We start from the raw sequence: 19,546 nt of genomic DNA, 5'->3' as shown, positions 1-19,546 counted from the left end.
ATCGGATCGCACGGCTACATTCTTCCCGCGAGCGAGGTGTGCGTGGAAGCGAGACGGCAGACGAGGGCGACGGTTCGGGGCGTGCGAGCGAGACGCGCCCGTTGGTGCGAGCGAGACGGGATGAGGACTGGACGGGAATAAGCTTTCGCGGTAGCGGTGAGCTTTGCGAGCAGCACGATCGGTCGACGGCCGTCAGTTTGGAATAGAACGTTGGATAGAATTCACGCTTCGCAAGTAGCGCCTCGCAGCGGTGGAGCGTTCTTTTGCAGCACATTCGGCAGACCAGAGGCAAAAAGGCTAAAGCAATCAAATCTCTTGCTAAAAAAAAGGGGTAGCAGAGGGAGGCAGCAGAACGGAGTTACTAGAGCACTACGTTACTCACCAGCGTAAGTCAGCGTAAAGTGTGCAAAAGTGCGCCCACTCCGGGGCATCGGCAGAATGATGCTTCAGTAGTGCAACAGGTTGTTTACCGCCAGCTCTCGGCACTTAGTAGTGAACATTAGCTCTGGACTGTTTAGTGTGTGTCGCGAGTAACAACCGGTCAGTCGTTTCCCATTAGGGTGTTGGTAGTGTTCCATTCCGCAGTGTGAACAAGTGCTGCGCTACTATTATTCACAATTGTTGTGTGCCGGCCCTTCCGCGTTCCACGCCCTTCCCCCACGGTGTGTTTGTTGTATGTTTGTTCGTGTGTGGTGTAATTTCGGTGTTGTGCCCCCGGAAGCAACAAAAGGCCAGTGGCAAACGTATTCTACCCATCCCATTTTGACCGAAAAACGGAACAGAAAAACAAAAACAAACGTCTATCGTATGGAATGAATCGCGCGCACCCACCATCAACCAAATCCACCAGCACAACGTCCAACCCACAATCACAAGGGATGACATAATCGCCGGGAGGAGAAAAACCCGCGTGAAAGGGGGTGAAAAAAGTTCTCGAAGAAACGAATCTATAATAAAAAAAAACCGTACAAAAATCCTCCCGTGCCAATTGAGTGTCTTTAAAATTGAATAAAATATGAAGCAAACCTCGCCCCTCGTGTGTCTCCGTTGGAAAAACAAAATGTAAGGAACAAAACGGTCCTCCAATCAACCAGAAACGAAAACAAATTACAGCGAAAATGTGTGCAATCAAGTGCGTGTGACGACACCGTGGTTTTGGAGTTTTTTTTTTTCTTCGGGGAGCTCGTGAAAATCGGCACGAGACCGATGTGATCACAATCAATCAAAAGCGCCAGAAGAAAGGTGTACGGTGTGTGGAGGTGCGGAGGTGTGTGTGTGCGTGTGTGTGTCTCTTTGTTGGAGAAAAGTTTCACTACTCAAAATCAGTTGCCAAAGGATACGAATTGTAGCGCCCTAGGATCACTAAAGGATACCAATTGAAAGAGTAAAGAAAAGAAGGGAAAAAACAGTAGTGATCTCCATTGAAGCATACATACACACGCACACATACACACAGAAGCACACAGAAACACGCAGGTGCGCGAACGTGCAAGGATTTGGCCAGCAGGATTCAAACAGTCAACGACTTCTTCTGCGGCGCCCCTAACTTTCATCTATCAACCTTGGTTTTGGGGTTCCGAGAAACTCACAGAAGAAAAGTTCTAAGTGCAATTTTCCCTGCTTCGAATTTCTTTTGCTTCCCCCTTTCCTTTCCTACGGCGTGTGTGAAACGGCCGAGGGGGAAATAGTTCAAAAGAAGTGCGTGTCTTTCCTCCTTGTTTGTTCGTTTAGTGCAATCCCCCCCACCTCACAGTGTGCGATACTTGTGCGATTGTTGATTTCGAACCGAAATGCGTTGTGCCCGGCACCATTTTGTTTTCCCAGAATTGTGCTTTCTAGCTTTCCATTTCCATCCAATAGTTTTGATTAGAATTTGTTTATACATTCCATTTCTTTTAACCACTTCCGGTGTTTCGTTTTCCGTAGTGAGCGCGTGATTGAGCATCGGGCGGAAAGAAGTGCAAGAAGAAAAGTGCGCGTAGGGTAGAGCCGACATAGGGGCGAAGTGGGAGGCCCGCCAGCAAACAATTAGCCGGTCCCCCTCACCCCTCTCGAGGGGAAAGGAGTAACAAGTAAGAAGAAACGAGAAAAGGCAACAGAAGCAGCAGCGATGCCGAAGATATTCCTCATCAAGAATCGCCTGCACCAGCAGCAGCTGCGGCTGGTGGAGGAGGCGCAGAAGAACAGCCACGTCGGGCCGGGAGGCGGAAGCGTCGGCGTCGGCGTGGTGGACAGCGTCGGCAGCGGCAGCGACGATGGCAACGAGCCGCTTTCCCTCGTCTCGCGCAAGCGTGAGCACGAGGACAGCGTCGGTAAGTGCAGTCTCCTTTGTTAACTCCGCTTTTTCCCGTCTTAGATTGATTTTGTCCAGAACGCTCCGATCGAGCAGATCAACTCGGTCCAAACACATCGCCACACTCCCACGTTGTGGTGTCCCTTCAAGGGAAATTGAAAAAAAAAACTCCCCGGAAAAGAAGGTCAAGGTACGGAATGTAGCAAAACCCCTGCACAGTTCCCGGCCATCAATCCACGCAAGTGCAGAATGCAAACGTGGCTTAGGTACATTGAAGTAACCGTTATCAGAAATTTCGGGGAACCTAAGTCGGTCTTGCACATTCCGCGAAATTGATTGATTGGGATTTTGGATTAGAGAAACTTCAGTAAAGGTGAAGAATTACGTGTTGCAAGTATCCAAGGTATTTGAATGCCAACAATTAACCCCCCTGCCGGGTTTAGCTAACCCTACAATTTTGTACCTAGGGTCTCAGGCATCGGTACCCTGAAGGTTCAGGTTGCAAATGTTTCACAGGTGCATTGGTGTAATTGTCATCGGAAATTTTTGGGGAATCCAAGTTGATTCCAACCATTTCGTGGAAGTCCAGCATGCAAACGTGGCTTGGGCACGTTGGAATAGCCGGCATCAGAAATTTTGGGGAACTCAAGCTGACGTTAAACATTTCGTGAACTTTACGAACCAAGGCTTTGGATTGGAGGAATTTCGATAAGAATTGATTTGAGCACTACCGTTGGACGAAATATTTGGTTGTCGCCGGCTTAGGACGCCTACCTTAGTAGCATCTCCAGGGTATATTCAGGTTCAGAACATGTTTAGTCAAATAAATACGAGTTCTTACGCCGCTCGGATGTGCAAAATGTTGCGTCGTGTCTCGCGGGTGCCTAAGGGAGCAGGCCAGATTTCGGAGTATGCCGGTCAATTTATGTGCCGGTGCGGCGGGGGTGTTGTGTGAGGTGCATGTATAATAGCTGAGCGCGCCGGCGAACGAACAGGAAGGCGGAAACCACCCGGAGCCCGCTCCTGTCGGCGCTAAATGTTTTCAAATGAATTTTTCATCCGCTGCGCGCGGGCTGGCGTCGCCTGTCTCGTAATCATCGGGCGCATCACGCCAACACCAACATCACCACCACCACCAACACCCTCCCCGCGTTCCCGTTCCTCTGCGCCCGGCCAGCTTGTTGTTATGAAATGGTTCCGGCGCACAGACGCTCTATTATTCCACCGCACCATCCCCTCCCCCGCGCAGGTGTGATGGGGAGTCGTCGGAAGGGGGAGGGTGGTGGTTCGATGCACCGAGAATGCTGCCATTCTCGGTGCACCCCTGCCCTCCAACCCTCTTTTGAAACAATAAAGAAAAACCCAAGCGAACGAATCCGAAAACAAATTCACTCTCGCGCGCGCATCGCTAATCGCGGAGGGATGGGAAAGACACGGACACGACGAGGCTGAGGGGGGGATGTTACGGTTGTTTTGCGTTTTGCTCTGCAGCTGCCCCGGCCACCAATTTGAATACACGTGGTTCAGTGTCCTCGAGAAGGGACGGGCGGCAACAGAACAGAACATTCCCCGGGTTTCGGTTCTTGGCGCACAGTGACCCCGACCGGTGGACAATTAGTTTAGCCCAGAATATTATGAAATGCAAAGGGCCTGAAGTTTTTTTTTTTTTTGTATGCATTTTTCGTATGGAAAAGGAAAAATGACCATCCTACAACTTCCGCAAGTGAGCATCTTTTAGGTTCCGTGGCCTTAGTTGAGTATGGTTGTAAATTTTACCTCATACACCCGAAGCTAAAACATTGTGTCCCGAAAGAATTTACTACTGGGTCCCTAAGGCGCACCTCAAAGTTTTCTATATTCAATACGTTAACTACCATGGTTATCATTTTTGAAAGCCAGCTGCCATTAGTTCTAAAACAGTGTATGACCCATAAATAGATGAAAAAGCAACATAAAAATTCTAGTAATATTTAATATCAATTCTTTGGGAAGCTAAGTTTTTGCTTAGCCTTCAAACATCGTTGGTTTAATAAACGTGTCGCGCAAATTTTATTAAAAAAGATTGTACTAAAAACGCTTGGCAGTCAAAGTGTTAATACCATATATTTCTTACCGATATTCAGTGTACATTTTTGTATTCGTGTTTCAAAACTAAGTATGTGGTTATGAATTGACTCGATGGTTGATATTCCGACCATCTTTTTAATTTGCGTATCAGTATCGAACTTTTCAACTTCGTTAAAAATAATGTAAATAATAATTTGCATTTCAATTTCACAAGTTTTAGATAGAGACAAAATTGATGGACGAGGATGAAAATGGATACGTTAAAGATAAGAATGGTCAATCATGTGAGGGGTTTCAAAATGTATCCGCCTCAGAACCCACTGTGCGGCAAGCGCGCGCACGCTCGCTAATTGGACGCAAAAATGATGCTGCTACGGCGAAGTGTGTGCACACGCAGGCTTCGACCCGAGGAGGAGCTGTTCTGGAAGTTCCCCAGTGGGAAACTTCTTCCATCTGGCGTTCTTTGGCTCCGAACGCCCAAACGGCGCGGTCGTTTTTCGATTCCTCCGCCACTTTTCTGCTGACGATTGCGCAAGCCGTCAACCCGCGAATAAGTAAGCGAAAAATACAGAATGGTAAGGAAAGGGTTCTGGATAGGGTTATTTGCGCGCGCTTGTTGTTAGGTGTTAGGTTCTCGCTGGGCCCAAAATCGCACCCGTAACGTGATCGACCGTGCACACGGACCGGTGCAGCGGTTCTTCTTCTCTTCTTGGCCAACCCACCGAGGAACCTCCCGTCATCTTGGGCCACGCTCTAGTGATGGTATGCAAATCGTAATCAAACTTGCTCCCGATTTTTGCTTCCATCGAATTTGGTGTGCCTTCTCTCTGTGGAGTTAAAAATGCAAACTGAAAAGAGCAACCGACGCCAAGAAGCGAGCGCGGCAGTGTTGGCAAGAGGAATTTCGGATGAAGCGTGTGCACGCTCCTCGAACCTAACCTCACTGTGTCGTTTTTTGGCGTAAAGCGCTTCCCGCGTACTTCACTCCGGTTGGTGCGCAGAATTTCGAGATCGAGCGGAGATCTACATACAGGTCCGGCGGCGATTGATTGCACAATAAAAATATACCCCCACACTCCCCCACCCCATCCCTCCCCAAACGCCACGGAATGACCAAGTGTTTTCATTATTTTGCCTCCGGTTTGTGGTTGGGTCCTCGTTAGAAATTCTATTTGCCATGCGTCACACTTGCCGTCTGGCGGCACGATCGACAACAACAGCGGCAGTGGCGGTTGCTCGCCATATTGGAATATTGGGTTTGTGGGTTTGCTTTACACACTGTCCCTCGAGGGGGACTTAGTTCCGATTCTCATTCGACGATCCAGGAATTTGAATGTCGATGTCGACGGAGCCTTTCGTCAGGTGCTCTTAATGCTTTCATCAGCCAGACCGGAAGGTGTCGTAAGCGTCCTTAATCCTCAATTCCAGAACATGGGATCCAATATAAGGAAGTCTTTTGAACAACTGGTAAAGCGTGTGATGTCTGGAGTACTCCTGTTTTCCCTTTAGAATGGATCGCCACCAAGTTTCTCCTCATCCTATTCTTGTCCTGGATCTAATCGGAAGAAGTATTCCAACATCGGGAAAAGTCTTGATAACTTCGTGTCTGATACCAGGAGTACTTCAGTTTTCCCTTTAGAATGATTTGTCGCAAAGTTCTTTTATGCCTCTAGACGTTATGCGGGATGATCTCTAATCCCAAGGAAGGGTTTAAATATCTGGTGAAGCGTTAATGATCTTAGGCCTAATATTTGGGGTATTCCTTTTGGAGTTCTCTTCAGAGTGGTTTACCGTAAGTTTTAGGCCAGTTTTTCTCTCTTATGTTCAAATTCCCGAATTCCAGAATATGGGATCGTAGCCAAGGAAGTATAATCTGCTAAAGTCTTGATCCCTTAGAGTAACTTTCCTCAACGTTCCAACTTGTTCTAATTGACTTCTTTAATCGCTTTTCTCGGCGTAGAGGTTCGGAATCCATGCGACGACAGAAAAAGCTGAAACGTGTTTCGGGTGTTCCCTTACAGCCCGCGGGATATCTGAAAATGAGAACAAAAATAAGAAATTACTTCCCACTTCCGGCAGAGTGTGTGTATAATCCTGGAGTTTCATATATTGTGGACCCCGTTTTCGTGCCGAACGAAAAGAACGCCAAGATGAAGAGGTCGAACTCTGGGTTTCCGTTTGCGTCGCCAATGGTTCGAGTTTCTAGCCCCCCATTCTCCACCACTCGTCTCCCCTTCATCGGTGTGTGGCATACTTACCCTTACTATACTTTTATTTTTCTTTTCCTACCAAATTTCACCGAACGTCAGCGGAATTGCTGCCAGCTTACTCGCTGTTGCTGCCGGGGCGACGATGTTGGAGTTGGAATTGTTGTACTTTTGTTGTTTTCCCGATCGGGCCAAGGGTTCTTTACTCCTCACCCCATCTCCCTCTCTGCCCTCCGTGCCACGAAACTTCCGCGTGTGCGTCTTATCCGATTGCGTCCTCAGGTCGCACCCTCGGCAACCGGTGCAACGCACACCACGTGTGTGTGTGTTTCGGGTGGCCAGGTCGGTTTTCCGATGCGTCAGCATCTCCTTGTCCAGCTCGAAAACCCCTCTTCGGCCGTTTTTCCTTCCGTTCCGAAATTAAAAAAAGAACACACCGATGAGAGTGATTAAAAATATATTTATTCTTAGACTTGAGCGCTACGGTCTTTTCCGTGCATCGGGGTATGCGTGCGTGCGTGTGCATGTGTGTGTGCCCGTTTCGATGTTGCGAGGTGAAAAAATGGTGTGTGCACTTTACATAAATCGGGGCCGCTGCGCGCGCTCGCCAATTTCGCTCGCGCGTAATTTCGCTTTTTTCGTGGTCGAGGTGAACCCCTTCGGCGATGGGAGAAGGGCAAAGAAAAGCGGGAGGGAGCGGGGGGGAGGGGGGGGGGCAGCTAAACTGTTAGACAATGCCATCCAAGTGCCACGCTCGCGCTCCCCTTGCGGCGAAGTCGCCTAGACTCTTGTGTGATGCATGATGTCGGTTCGTTCCGTTCCGAGAGGCGGTTCGCTATTATATCATCCCTCTCCCCCTCCCTCCCCCACGCACCATTCCATCGACCGGACAATTTTCAAGAGCAGCCACCCAACACACACACACGCATACAAACGCCAGCCAACCTCCAGCATCTCGCGCCACTCGGAGGTTTTTTTTTTGTTGGTCATCTCGCGCGCGGTTCGTCGCTTGCTTGCGGGTTGAAGTTTTTCCTTCCACAAAGCAAAACGGTGCCGCGTTCGCGAAACGATTTGAACGCGTGGGGCATTGGGGGGAGGTAGACGTTTCGCGGGGGGTCCTTGGTCTTGGCGTAGCACAAGACGTAGTGTGTGTGTGTGTGTGTGGTTTCTGATCACATTTGCGACGACCCCTTCTTAATTCTCTCCCACAAACAGGCGCCGATTCTCGACCATAAAACCGAGTCACCAACTCCGCGCACCTACCGTTACCGAAAAAAATGGATCATTTCGAGCACAACAAGCATGGGCTTTTTTTTCTTGTTTGAAATGATCATTCTATCGATTTTGGTCTTTTTAAAACGACCCAAATGTTTGTGTTCCACTTTTTAGAACATTTTGGATAGCTTCCTTCTAGCGTCTTTTTTTAATTTCTTTAGTTTATGATTTCTTATTTAACACGTTCCGTACAAAGCGTTTTACTACACATTTTATTACATTTTTTCAAATTACAATTTGTTCATAATATTTGTTAAACCGATTGTTTTCGAAGGCCAAGCAAAAACTTAGCTTCCCAAAAATTTATATAAAATATTACAATAATTTTTATGTTGCATTTTCATTTATTTATGGGCCAAAAACTTATTTGTACTAAAACAGCTGTCACCCATATTTGGGTGACGCGGTACGGAACGTGTTAACCTACGGTTATCGAAGGCCAAGTGAAGACTTAGCGTCCCTAGTTTTGATGTTGCATTTTCATTTTATTATGGGTCAAAAACTTGTTAGAACTAATTGCTGCTGTCACCCACTTTTGCGTTTTTAGTACAATTTTTTAGTACAATCTTTTTTGATAAAATTTGTTTATAATATAATCAAAAAGGTGGTTTTCCGAAGACCAAGCAATGGCTAAGCGTCACAACGAATTGGTTTTCAATACTACTCTGGTTTTTATGTTTCATTGTTCACTCATTTATGGGACAAACATTTTTTAGAACTAATGACAGCTGTCAAAAATGATCGTCAACATGTTAAGCTGGTTTAACTTTACTCCAATGTTGTCTGTATAGTCTCCACAACATACTCTACTTGAAATAGGGTTGAGTTTCTACGTTTAGGAAATGTGATTAAAATGGCGGAAATGTGGCAAAAATCCAACTGTGTGCCGAAACGAAAGCCGACCATTTTGTGTGTTGAACGTTGGTTTCAGTAAAATCCACCTCGAGTCCGGGCTAGGAATGTTCTACAATGTGAGGGTCTTCTCACCTTTTCTGCGGAGTTGTAAGTGGTCTCTCCTGCTGGTCCTCGGACTAACGTAGTAGACTACGGGTGAATTGGAGCTCACGGTTTCTCCCCGTCCTGCTCGAAGGGATGGAAACGGTAGCGAGGGGGTGGGAGGGGGGGGGGGGGGGAGGATAAATGCGCATATTGGCGCGGCGTGCGTTCAATTCCGATCGAGGCGCGAGCGCACGGCCGCTTGTGGGACGGCACTTTTAGGTCAGGGTTAACGGCTTCGACACCTACCCCCATCCCCCCTCACCCCCTCCGGCTTCTTCATACGCACACACCACGTCGCGGAGGGAAGCTCATTGCCAATCCATGTGTGTTTGTGTATCGCTCGGTGTCCTGATGAATACCGGCGACCCCCTCCTCCCCCCGCCATCCTGTTGTTTCCGTCCCGGCAAGGCGGGGGCGGGGAGAGGCAACCATCACCTTGAGAAGAAAATATATTATTCCAAAACCAAAACCCCCCAAGAAGCCACCAGAAAAAAGGGGGAAACTGCCAAAAAAGACACACACCACACACACACACACGGCCGAGGACACATCTTAGAGGGGTTAGTTTGCCTGTGCGAATATGGTGGTCTATGCCTCCCTCCTCCCCTTCACCTCACAACCTTAAGCGAAGCAAAAAATAAAATCGGAAATAAAACGGTACAAAATCTGCATAATCTCCCTGCGTCGCGTCAGGAATACGTAACTCTGTCGGGGTGAGGGAAGGGGGTGAGGGGTTTGCCTGTCACCTTCGTGCAAAAACACACACGCACACGCACAGTCACAGCGAGTGTATTTATAATTCAAACTGGAAGTTAAAAAAAAAATTACTCGGAAGGAGCCAACCCCCCTCCGTTGAGTGGGGGGGGGGGGGGGGGGGGACCGGGTGGAGGGGTATGGAAAAAATCAACAACATCACACCAAACGTCAATATCAAGCACGAGACGGCGGCACACACGCACGCTCTCCGCAGGCTCAAACCGCTCATTCGAGGCGGACCGGTTCGCAGAGCTGGGCTGAGGAGAGGGGACAAGGGGAAAAGTTGGTTCGGGTCGGCTCGGTTTCGGAATCTAGGTCAAGTTTGGTGTCGCCTACGCGCTTATGAGCTCGCGACGGACGGCGATTTGCGCGGCCTAGACCGTCAGCAGCCCCCGCCAAAGATCCGGGTGGGGTGGGGTGAGGTGAGGGGGGAAAGAGGCCTCTGTCAAGATCACCGAGCTGTGAGTGGACACAAGCTCTGAGGGGGAGGGGAAAGGGTGTTGTTTGGGGTGCACACAAAGACACACAGCATCTCTCTCGGAGGCGGCAAGAAAGGGAGCGAAGGAGTTTATTTATCTGCACGGGAAGCGGTGGTGGGGACGAGGGGATTGCTGGAGGGGGCACGAGCGCACTTGCAGAGAGCCTCACACTTGGCAGATGCGTAACCTTCTCGCGGAGCGGCTTAAAAAGAATAAGAGAAAAAAAAAACAAATCCACCACCATCTTTTCTTCGCTCGATCCACTCGGAGGAGGAGGAGGAGGGAGGGGGCGCGAAACCTCCGTTACCTTTCCCTTTGCTTGGGAAGGGGGAGAGAGGGGTACACGGACACTCACTGTCGAACGGTTTTGGAGCGAAGGTCGCCGTGTGCGCTTCCGATTAAAATAACGCGCCCGAGCGCCATCTTTCTTCCCTAGGATGATGATGTGCTTCACGCGTTCAACCTTGTCCCCGTGCAAAAAACACACACACACACCCACACACATTTCAAGGATGCTTGTATACAGTCAGGTGACAGTTTTTTTATTTGTTTGGTTTTATGCTGATTAACTTTTATTGCTTTTATGCAAATATATGAGTCGTGTTCTAAAGGTCTATGCGAACAGAGACAACCTGCTCGGCTGAACCCTGAAGCCTCTTGGGGGGACACTAAACGGACCGCAAGGGATCATTTTACCTTGTGCTGAGGTTCGTGATAACTTCGTCCCGAGTTTCGCTTCAATTCAAAATAAAAAGCGTTCATTTTTATCTTCTCATAACTCATTTAATTTTAGGGGTCATTTTGACGCCCTCCCTCGAAAGTGGGCTCGTTTCCGGTTGCCTGCGAACAGAGTGTTGCACAAATGCTCGTAGACCAGGATCAGATTTACTCCTGATAGGACCCAAGGATCTTTTCTTGGGTGGTTAAAATATACGGAATCAAATGACGTTTAGATTCATCTTCATAGTCGTGCAATTTCAGCAGAGAAGCATTTTGGATCACCTCCAACCAGATCTACGATCATAGAGTGGAGGTTAAAATAGGAATAAAACTGTTGAAATTGGTGAAAATTCGATTTTTTTTTAATAAACATTGGTACGCATAAGAAGTACAGACAAAAGTATAGCGTTTGGTGGGTTTAAATGTAAATTTATACTTCGCTATATAGAAAATACACCGTTGAAAATGCTCAGGAAGTGTTGTCAACGAAAAGCGTTTCGCAGGGTCAAAGTGACCCCTGGAACATTTGCTATAGTTGCAAAATCCTCTAGTAATCAAAATTCTCTAAAGCAAGCTTTCTTAGTTTGATACTGGGTATCTCTTCCGTTTGTGTCAAAATGGCCCGCCTTGGTCCATTTAGTGTTAAAGCAGCCCTCTCATTTGCCATTCAACTTCGCTCCTACCAAATCCGTTTCCGATTGGTTTTCAATCAATTGCAGTTTTTATTCCGTTAACGTCTTTGCTCTTTTTTTCCGTTTCGTTCCGTTTCGTTTTGCTCGTTAAATTTATATTATTTCCACAACGCTTCGCGTTCTAAGTGCCTGTTTTTATTTCCCTCCCTTAAGTAAACATACAAACAGTTAAAAATTTTATGTTTTTAAGAAGGAGGCAGGAACACTCCTTTTCCGTTGCGGAGGAGATTTATTTTCGTCCGCCGTTCGGTTCGAACGGTTTTAGCTTCACGGTTTACGATTCCGCGATTATAACCCCTTTTCCTTCCCCCTCCCCCCGCCCCAAAACCTTTCTTCTCCGGCCAACAAGGCCAACCTGATGCGCTCTCGGAGTGTAAATTCGTTGCGGGCTTTTTTTCGCTTCTCTCTTTCTTCCCGCCTGCTTTAAAAGAAGGGAGGGCGCATTCGTAACAGCATCCGAAGATCAAGGCTGCCGACGAACGGCCGAAGTGTGTGTCTGTGTGTTTCTGTGTGCTACGTTTTCATACTTTTTTAATGTTTCGATGGCGCGCGGTGTGTGTCTTATACCCGGAATATGACGGGCTTTTTTGTTGTCGCTTCTTATGCTCAAAAAACCACCGTTTACCTTGTTGCGTGCTTCGGTAACACACCACTTCGAAGTACAGTTTTTGTTTGTTTGTTTGTTTGTTTTTTGTTGCCAGGCACAATGGTGTACTCCACTCAATAATTATTCACGAATACAAATTTTTGGTATTAAAAATGTTGCAAACCGTGTCAGAAATAAAACAAGTTCGCTCTAGAAGTTTGCAATCATAATATTGAATCTTGCAAGCAGTTAATCGAAATTCTTCAATCATGACATTTGTAGGGTTCCCCCTAAGAACCCTCGATAGAACTCCACAACTGTTTGCGTGGGCTCAAAGAAAAGGGTTGCATACTACTTTTAATTGTATGCAACATTCCACAGCGGGCTTGTATCGATGTGAAACATTCCACTAAATGATTCAAGCGTTCCATTGTACGATTCAAAACCTCCGTTTTTACTGGAAAGAACAAATTTCAAGTCGATGTCGACTCGTTTATTTGTCCTACAGATTATCCCATCTCGAACTCTCGACTTCATGATTGCCCTGTTTAGCAGCGTCTATTTGCCTTTCGCCATTATATCGAACTGCTTTTCTTTTCCGAAGCACTTTCGTTCGCCATCATCACCGTCGCTTCCGGCGCGATAAATCGAACATTTTACGACTTCCAGCCCGGCAAACATCGTAAAGCTCGTTCGGTTCTCGTTCTCTGCCGCTTCTCCACGCCTGCGGCTACTACTCGTGTTCAGCTTTATGACGTTCGGAATAAGATCGATTGGAAATGGGCCCTCTCGAGCTCGTTTTATTACAACCTCCTCTTCCTCCTCCTCCTCCACCTTCACCTGAAGGTATGAGCTCTGTGCATAGCTTCCCATTTGGCACGTCTCGCGCGTCAATCGCATGAATAATGGTCTCTGGATTGTGTCTCTTTGCGAGAACGAGAGAGGAGTAGTACCTGGAACCCGGCGTGGTTTGATGTCCGTGAGCAGCTTCTGTTCTGCTCGCGGTTTTCTGCCTTTGTAACGGAAATGTATCGACGACGAAATGAATCTGAACAAAACTCTCCAACGAGCGGGAGGGGTAAGGGTGTGGGGTGTGTGGGGTAGATCGGAGCGAAGATCAGGGTGAACGGTACACGCCATCGACCCCCTCGCCTCTCCTCCACACGCGAGGCAAAAACGGGGGCTTGCGCCGCGTCGGCGTCTCGGCGACGCGAAGGTCAATATCTTCTAAAAGTTTGACCTTGATAAAACCTGATTTTCCTTCTCCGCCGGCGCGCTGCTGCTTTGCTTTGCTTTGCTTGCTTGCTTGCTTGCTTGCTTACTTGCTGCCCTAGTGTGTGTGTGTGTGTGCGGGGTGTTTCGCTCGAGCGCGCGCCGCCGTCTTCTTGTTGTACGTTTTACGGTTTAATCGCGCTCTTAGAACCGGAAGAGATGGGCGCTGTAGGTGGGGGAGGGTACAATGATTGCATTCTCTCGCCCTACCGCGCGTGTGTGTGTACGTGCATCATCCAGCGATGCATCTTTTGTGTAGGACAAATAAAATAACAATCATACATAACTTCCTTTTTCTCCCCCCTCCCCCCCAAAAGCAACCCAGATAACGTTCTTACGAATAACTGGGGAAGTGTGGGGGGAGTCCACACACATATGCACACAAACACAACGAGAACAAATGGCATTTCATGGCACTCTTCGAGCACATGGTCATCGTGATGTGCTTAAAAGGCGTTACACCTACCTTCCCGTTCGTTGTTGAGGTTAAATTAATTGCTAACTGCAGTCGAGAAAGTAACTCTCTAGTGTGTTGTGATTCATGAATCTTTTGGCGAGATTCATTCATATGAATCTTTCACCTAAGATTCATTCGGATGGATTCATACATCTTTCGGGATTCGAAGCTTTAAATCTTAATGAATCTCTCGAAACCGTTATGAATCTTCATGACTCTTTTATGGATCCGTCATGAATCTCAACGATTCTTTCATTGGAGTGGATCATGCGACCAAATAAAAAAATTGTTCATCACTTTTCATCATTTGATGTATTTTTGGGATTCATGAATCTCTCGTCGAAAGATTCATGAATCTCTAAAACACAAAAAATCATTTAAGATCCATGCATCTGAATCGGAATTACACAATTCTACAACTCTTGTTGCATTCAGAGCGAGTGAAACATTTTTTCAATGTAAAATACTCCGGGGGTTCGTCTCTTAACCGCGCGTTGAAGTCTTTCGTGCGCTTCACTCCGCCGTACGCTGCCCTCCGGTAGGAAAACCGGGTAAAAAAGAAACAAAAAGGAGTTGGATGAAAAAAAAAGCAGAGCACAATCCAAATCGAATCACGTCGTTGTTGTGGTGTTTGTTGTTCGTTCGAATTTCTTTTCCCGTTTTTTTTCGCTTTTTCCCCCTCCTAAGGAACTTTTTTTTTTATTTAAGAACGAGGGAGAACACGAGAAAAAGAAGGAATAAAGGCAAAACGGTACGTCTTCGGGTCGAGATCGAGATCTCCCACCGTTCTTCTGGTGGTTGGTTTAGAAAATCGAGAAAAATCCGTTCTACTACAGGTTGTTGGCTGTGCCCATCCCCCGCGGACCCTTCCCTCGCCCTTGTGTGTGTGTGTTTGTGTGATTTTTTTCCTCCTATTTGTTACCTTTTTCTATCTACCACTTTGTTTTTTCATCCTTCGAAAATCATCCCTCCCATCGGCGTGTGGGATTTTTCCTGCCGTCTCGGCCATTTGAGTCTCCCGCTCTCTTCTCGCTGTGGGCTCTATTTTCGTTTCCTTCGCCTTCGTCGCCCTTCCAAGACACGGGCGACACAACACTCCAGCGCGCTCGTCTTGGCTGATGTTACTTTAATAGAATTAATGGACCGGGCTTCCTTTGTGCCCGAGCGCGCTCGTTTCTCGACGGGCGGGTGGCGGCAGGGAGGGGGAAGGAAGGGGCAGTAGAAGGAAGCTCTCCGCTCCTAGCTATTGTTGTCCGGGGAACACACACCGCGGATATATATGCTCCCATGCGCTATGTTTCCGTGCGGCTAGAGATGATCATAGTTTCTGAATAGATAGATCGACCGCATGTGCGTGTGTGTGTGTGTGTGTGCACACTTTAGCACGCCTATGTTGGTACGTTCTGGTGCGCACCCGAAGCCCGTGCAAAGTAAAGCTCCTCTCTCTACCGTGCGCTGAAATTATGATGATGCGTCTGTCGTTTTTGGAAGGAAGTCGGGAGGGGATTTGATTCCACTTATGCGAGGGGGAGGGTTGAGGATGGCTCCTAGAAAGAAACCCGGCGATGATGATGATGATGATGATGATGGTTAGAGCCCCCCACCCCGCAACAACAACAACAACCCACCCCCTGAAGTGAGACGAGAACCAATCGAGCCCCGGAATCGAGCCCCGGAAGCGAGCTCAGCAACAACGACGAAAAAGAGCCTAGAGGGAGGGAGAGAGGGGGAGGGGAGGGGGAAATAATGTTATTTTTCCTTGCCCATTGTTGTGCTCGGGCCTCTGGCGTCTTCGGGGGAAGGGAACCTCTTCTGCAGACTAAAAAGGTAGCATCGCTAGATCGCATCGACTGAAGACTAGACGGACAAATACACACAGTAGGAAGAGAACGGGAAAGAATCGAAACGGGTGGAAGAAGAGAGGGTTGGGGTGGGGGAAGCCGTGCCGTTGCGTTCTATTCCCGTTTCTTCCCTTCCCGTGTGCCTTTCCTTCGCCTTGGTTCGCTTCCTTTTGGTGTGGATTTTTCTTCGATCTTTTGCGAGAAAGAAAATCCAAAACCCACACACACACACAGGTACATATGCACAGGTAGGAAAACCCGGAGAAGATACGGGTGGGTTTTGTTTTTTTTTTTCTTCTTCCCATTCTGTCACGAAGATGCACGAAGAGATCCCTCGCTCGCCTCGAGGAACCTGAAATGCTTCCCATGATGAACACACACACACACACACAGTTCCGGGGACAAGTGGAATCCGCTGGTGTGGGGTGGGAGTGTGAGGTATTTCCCCTCGCTTGCAGCTAGCTGTTTTTCCTTCCACTTCCTCCCGGGGAGTGACTTCCTCGAGCGGAGACCGGTACAGTTGCAAGCTAGGTTTGTTCCTAAAAGTAGGAAACGAACGAACGCAAGGGTGTGGGAGGGGGAGTGGGAGGACGGAACGAGCCAAGATCCTGATCTTGAATCAGTCCCCACTTCCTCCGTGGACGTGGGAAGGGAAGAAACGAGAGCTGTTTTTTTCTTTTTGCAGCTAAAAAGCAAGCAGTTTGCCTCCTCCGGAAGCCTCTTCCCTTTCTTTGGCCTCTCGCTTAACTTATTAGAAAGAAATCGCACGGTTGGTACTGTGAAGGATGAGAAAAACAACACTGCAACACCTTTCCTATTAATTTTTCCCTCGAAAAACAGGTGTTATCATCGCTAAAACACCACTTTTTCGGAAACACGCATCCAATTTCGCCGCGAAACCATTCACTTTTGACATCGCGTTAATCTTTGCCTCTAACACATCTGTGTTTTGCCTCGTTGTCATCTATGTTTGCCTTTGAGAATCGTTTCTACATTTATATTTAATTTTTCCTTTTATACGCAATTTTTACCTATTTTTTGAGTATGTTTTTCATTCTAAATCCGAATATAAAAGGATTTATAAGTATTTTCATAGCTTTCAAAAGCGCTACCATCTCGTTTGTTTGCATTTTTCCGTTTATGTACTATACCGAAATTTTTATTTTTTTGTATCTACCATTTGCATCATTTTATTTTCATACGCCACATATTTCATGTACATTTAAATTTTTAATCGTCAAAGGTTGAACGCATTTTTACTATTTATCGTTCTAAAATGTGCCAAACCTACGGTTTTCGAAGGCCAGCAAAGACTTAGCATTCCAAAGAACGCTTTTCTAAATATTACCATCGTTTTTATGTTGTATTTTCATTTATTTATGGGTCAAACACATTTTAGAACAAATTGCTAATGTCATACACTTTTGGGTGTCTGTCCCGCGGTTTCGGGCCCTTTTTTTTCGTCATCCGGTCCATTTCAGGACCCGTATGCCCGACCCCTGATCTACGGGATTTCGACGGGACTGTGCTTTATGGCTCCTTTGGCTCGCAAGAATGCAAAAGAAGCAAGTGGAAAAGGGGAATTTAAACATTCTAGTTAGAATGTGTGGCACACAAACAGTGGGGTGACCCCACACCAACAGAGGGAATAAATTTAATTTGAATGTAATTGCTAGAAAGGGTGTGGTGTGAGGACCATGACCAAGCAGGAACGAAATATTCAAAACAGAACCGGTGCGCAAGTTTTTTTTTTCGTTCCTCCCCGTTGTGCGTTCCTTTAAATGAACTGTTTCTATTTGTTTTTTTTTTTATATTTTTACCGGTGGCTTTATTGAGCATTTTAATTGTACACCTGATTTTGTTAACTTTTTCCCCACTGTTTTTTTGTTTGAATAAGAGTTGTTCTAAAGCGAAACTATTTGCTACGGCTCTTGGGAAATAATAAAACGAATATGTTTCAGGGTAAGGGGACCGGGGAGGGGGTGAGTAGTTCAACCCCGCATTTCACACATTGTTAAAATATTGTAATTCTCTGCCTCTTTTACGAAATGATATGATGGTGCAGGGGCAGGGCAAACCACCACCACCACCAACCCCGTATTCGGACGTTCCGAGCCGCATAATGATCGTTGAAGGAGGAGAAGGAGGGAGGGGGTGGGAGATAGGGGAAAGGGGGGAGCGCATAGATGATGATGTGCACGTCGTCGCGGGTAGCTCGCGGAACCCGCGTGTATGCGTGTGAATGACAGAGAGGGAGTGGGAAGGGGAGAGCGAAGAGAAGGAAAAACGCCGTTCGAACGGTTCTTCTTTATTAGCGTCAATCGCTCGTTTTTTTTTTTTTTGTTTTGTTCCGTACATGTTCGCTGCCCATTTTGGAGTCTACCAGCGTGCAGGGGCAGCGGAAAAGAGGGGGGGAAGGAGGGATGGAGGAACCGGATTGCCTGCCCTGACCACGCAAGGGCAGGAAGGAGGCGATTCGGTGGGAGAGGATTATGTTCTGTTCGAGGAGCAATCGAAGAAAACTTGGCCCACGAAAAGAAACCCAACACAACGCACCGCCGCGGAAAGGAAGAAGTGTTGTGTGTGTGTGTGTGTGTGTCTGTATGTATGGAGAATATAGAATACAAATAACGACAAACGAAGACAGTGGAAGACGACCATCTTTTGACGGTTCTTTCGGGCCTTTTTATTTCGTTCTCTTTTGCCGTACAATATGTTGAGATGGCGCGACGATCATATGATGATCATATTTTGATCACATCATGCTTGACTTACGGTGCACAGTGGGCCAGCACGGGTGGAACTACGCGGTCAAAGAGTTTTGTTGTTTTTTTTTGTTTTTTGAAGAAGTGTTTGTAGATCTTTTCAGTTTTGATAACTGTCAAACCAACATCTTGTTAATTTAAGAACTGAATGTTTTCACTTTTATATATTTTAATTTATACATTAGAATGTTTTTTCACAAAAATGTAGCTTGCTTAGGTTATTTTCCTTTTCTTTGTAGTTCGTTGGATGTTGTTATGTTTTTTTTTCGGGGAATTTTTTTTTTTCATTTTAAAATGGATCTTACAACTTCCCTTTGGTTCGCTGTATGAGGGCATACATAATACACACATACATAGAAGCACACAGTTGCCCAGTGTTTTACCACTCCTTTGTATCTCCCTTTCCCGTTTTGGATGAGCGATCATCGCGCCGTCTGGATCCAAGACGCAAACCAAGAAAGAGAGAGAGGGAGGGAAGGGGGGGGATGACGGTTTGAGCCCAAGGAAAAGCAGGGAGGGGGGGAGGGGGACAGACACCGTCGAGAAAGATCGTGCCGGGAAGCTAAACGCTCTGAAGCGAACGAAAGACTCGCCTGGCTTCGAAGCGACGAACCCCCCTTCAGAACGAACAGAAGAGGGGGGAGGGTGGGAATGGCCGCGGCCGCCGCTGAGGTACAGTTAGACCGACCGCACGGTGTGCGTGCCCCTATACCTCCGCGCGTGTGTGTGTGCATATTTCAAATTACACTTGTGTAAAAGAAGAGATGTCGCGCGCGAGGCTTTTGTGTGCGCTGCGTTTTAGTACGCTTCGGCGAGTACCGGTTCCGCGCCCCGCCGCGTTGCCATCTCCTATTCCACCTCCTGCCCCCCCCCGCCACCACCTTTCTGCGGTTCTCTTCCAGGGTGGTTGTTGTGCGTAGTGTTTTGAGGGATGAAAATCAACGGTTTTGGTACAAAATTATCAACAATCTTGTTGTGTCAATGGAATTTCAACACACACACACACATACGGAGATTATATGAATCCTTAAAAAGAAACAAAAATCATTTTCTTTGGATCTTATTTGTTATAAATGTTGTTGGTTTCTTTTTTATTTCTGCCCATCGGAAGAAAAAGGAAATTGCTGGAGCGCAACC

The 19,546-nt window shown here is 47.2% G+C and overlaps 1 protein-coding gene across 1 annotated transcript in view; it reads left to right on the top strand.

Annotated features, from left to right (window-relative positions):
- The first annotated feature begins 344 nt into the window (after window positions 1–344).
- The window catches only part of LOC131269360 (transcriptional regulator ovo-like), a 32,682-nt gene continuing 13,480 nt past the window's right edge, over window positions 345–19,546 (top strand). Inside the window, exons 1-2 of the mRNA XM_058271710.1 lie at window positions 345–386; window positions 1,927–2,312. Of these exons, the coding sequence (XP_058127693.1) occupies window positions 2,111–2,312 (202 nt within the window). The 5' untranslated portion in view covers window positions 345–386; window positions 1,927–2,110. The remainder of the gene's footprint in view (window positions 387–1,926; window positions 2,313–19,546) is intronic.

The sequence above is a fragment of the Anopheles coustani genome, chromosome X, assembly GCF_943734705.1.
Source record: "Anopheles coustani chromosome X, idAnoCousDA_361_x.2, whole genome shotgun sequence".
NCBI classification, from domain to species: Eukaryota; Metazoa; Arthropoda; class Insecta; order Diptera; family Culicidae; genus Anopheles; species Anopheles coustani.
This window is presented reverse-complemented; position numbering and strand designations above follow the sequence as displayed.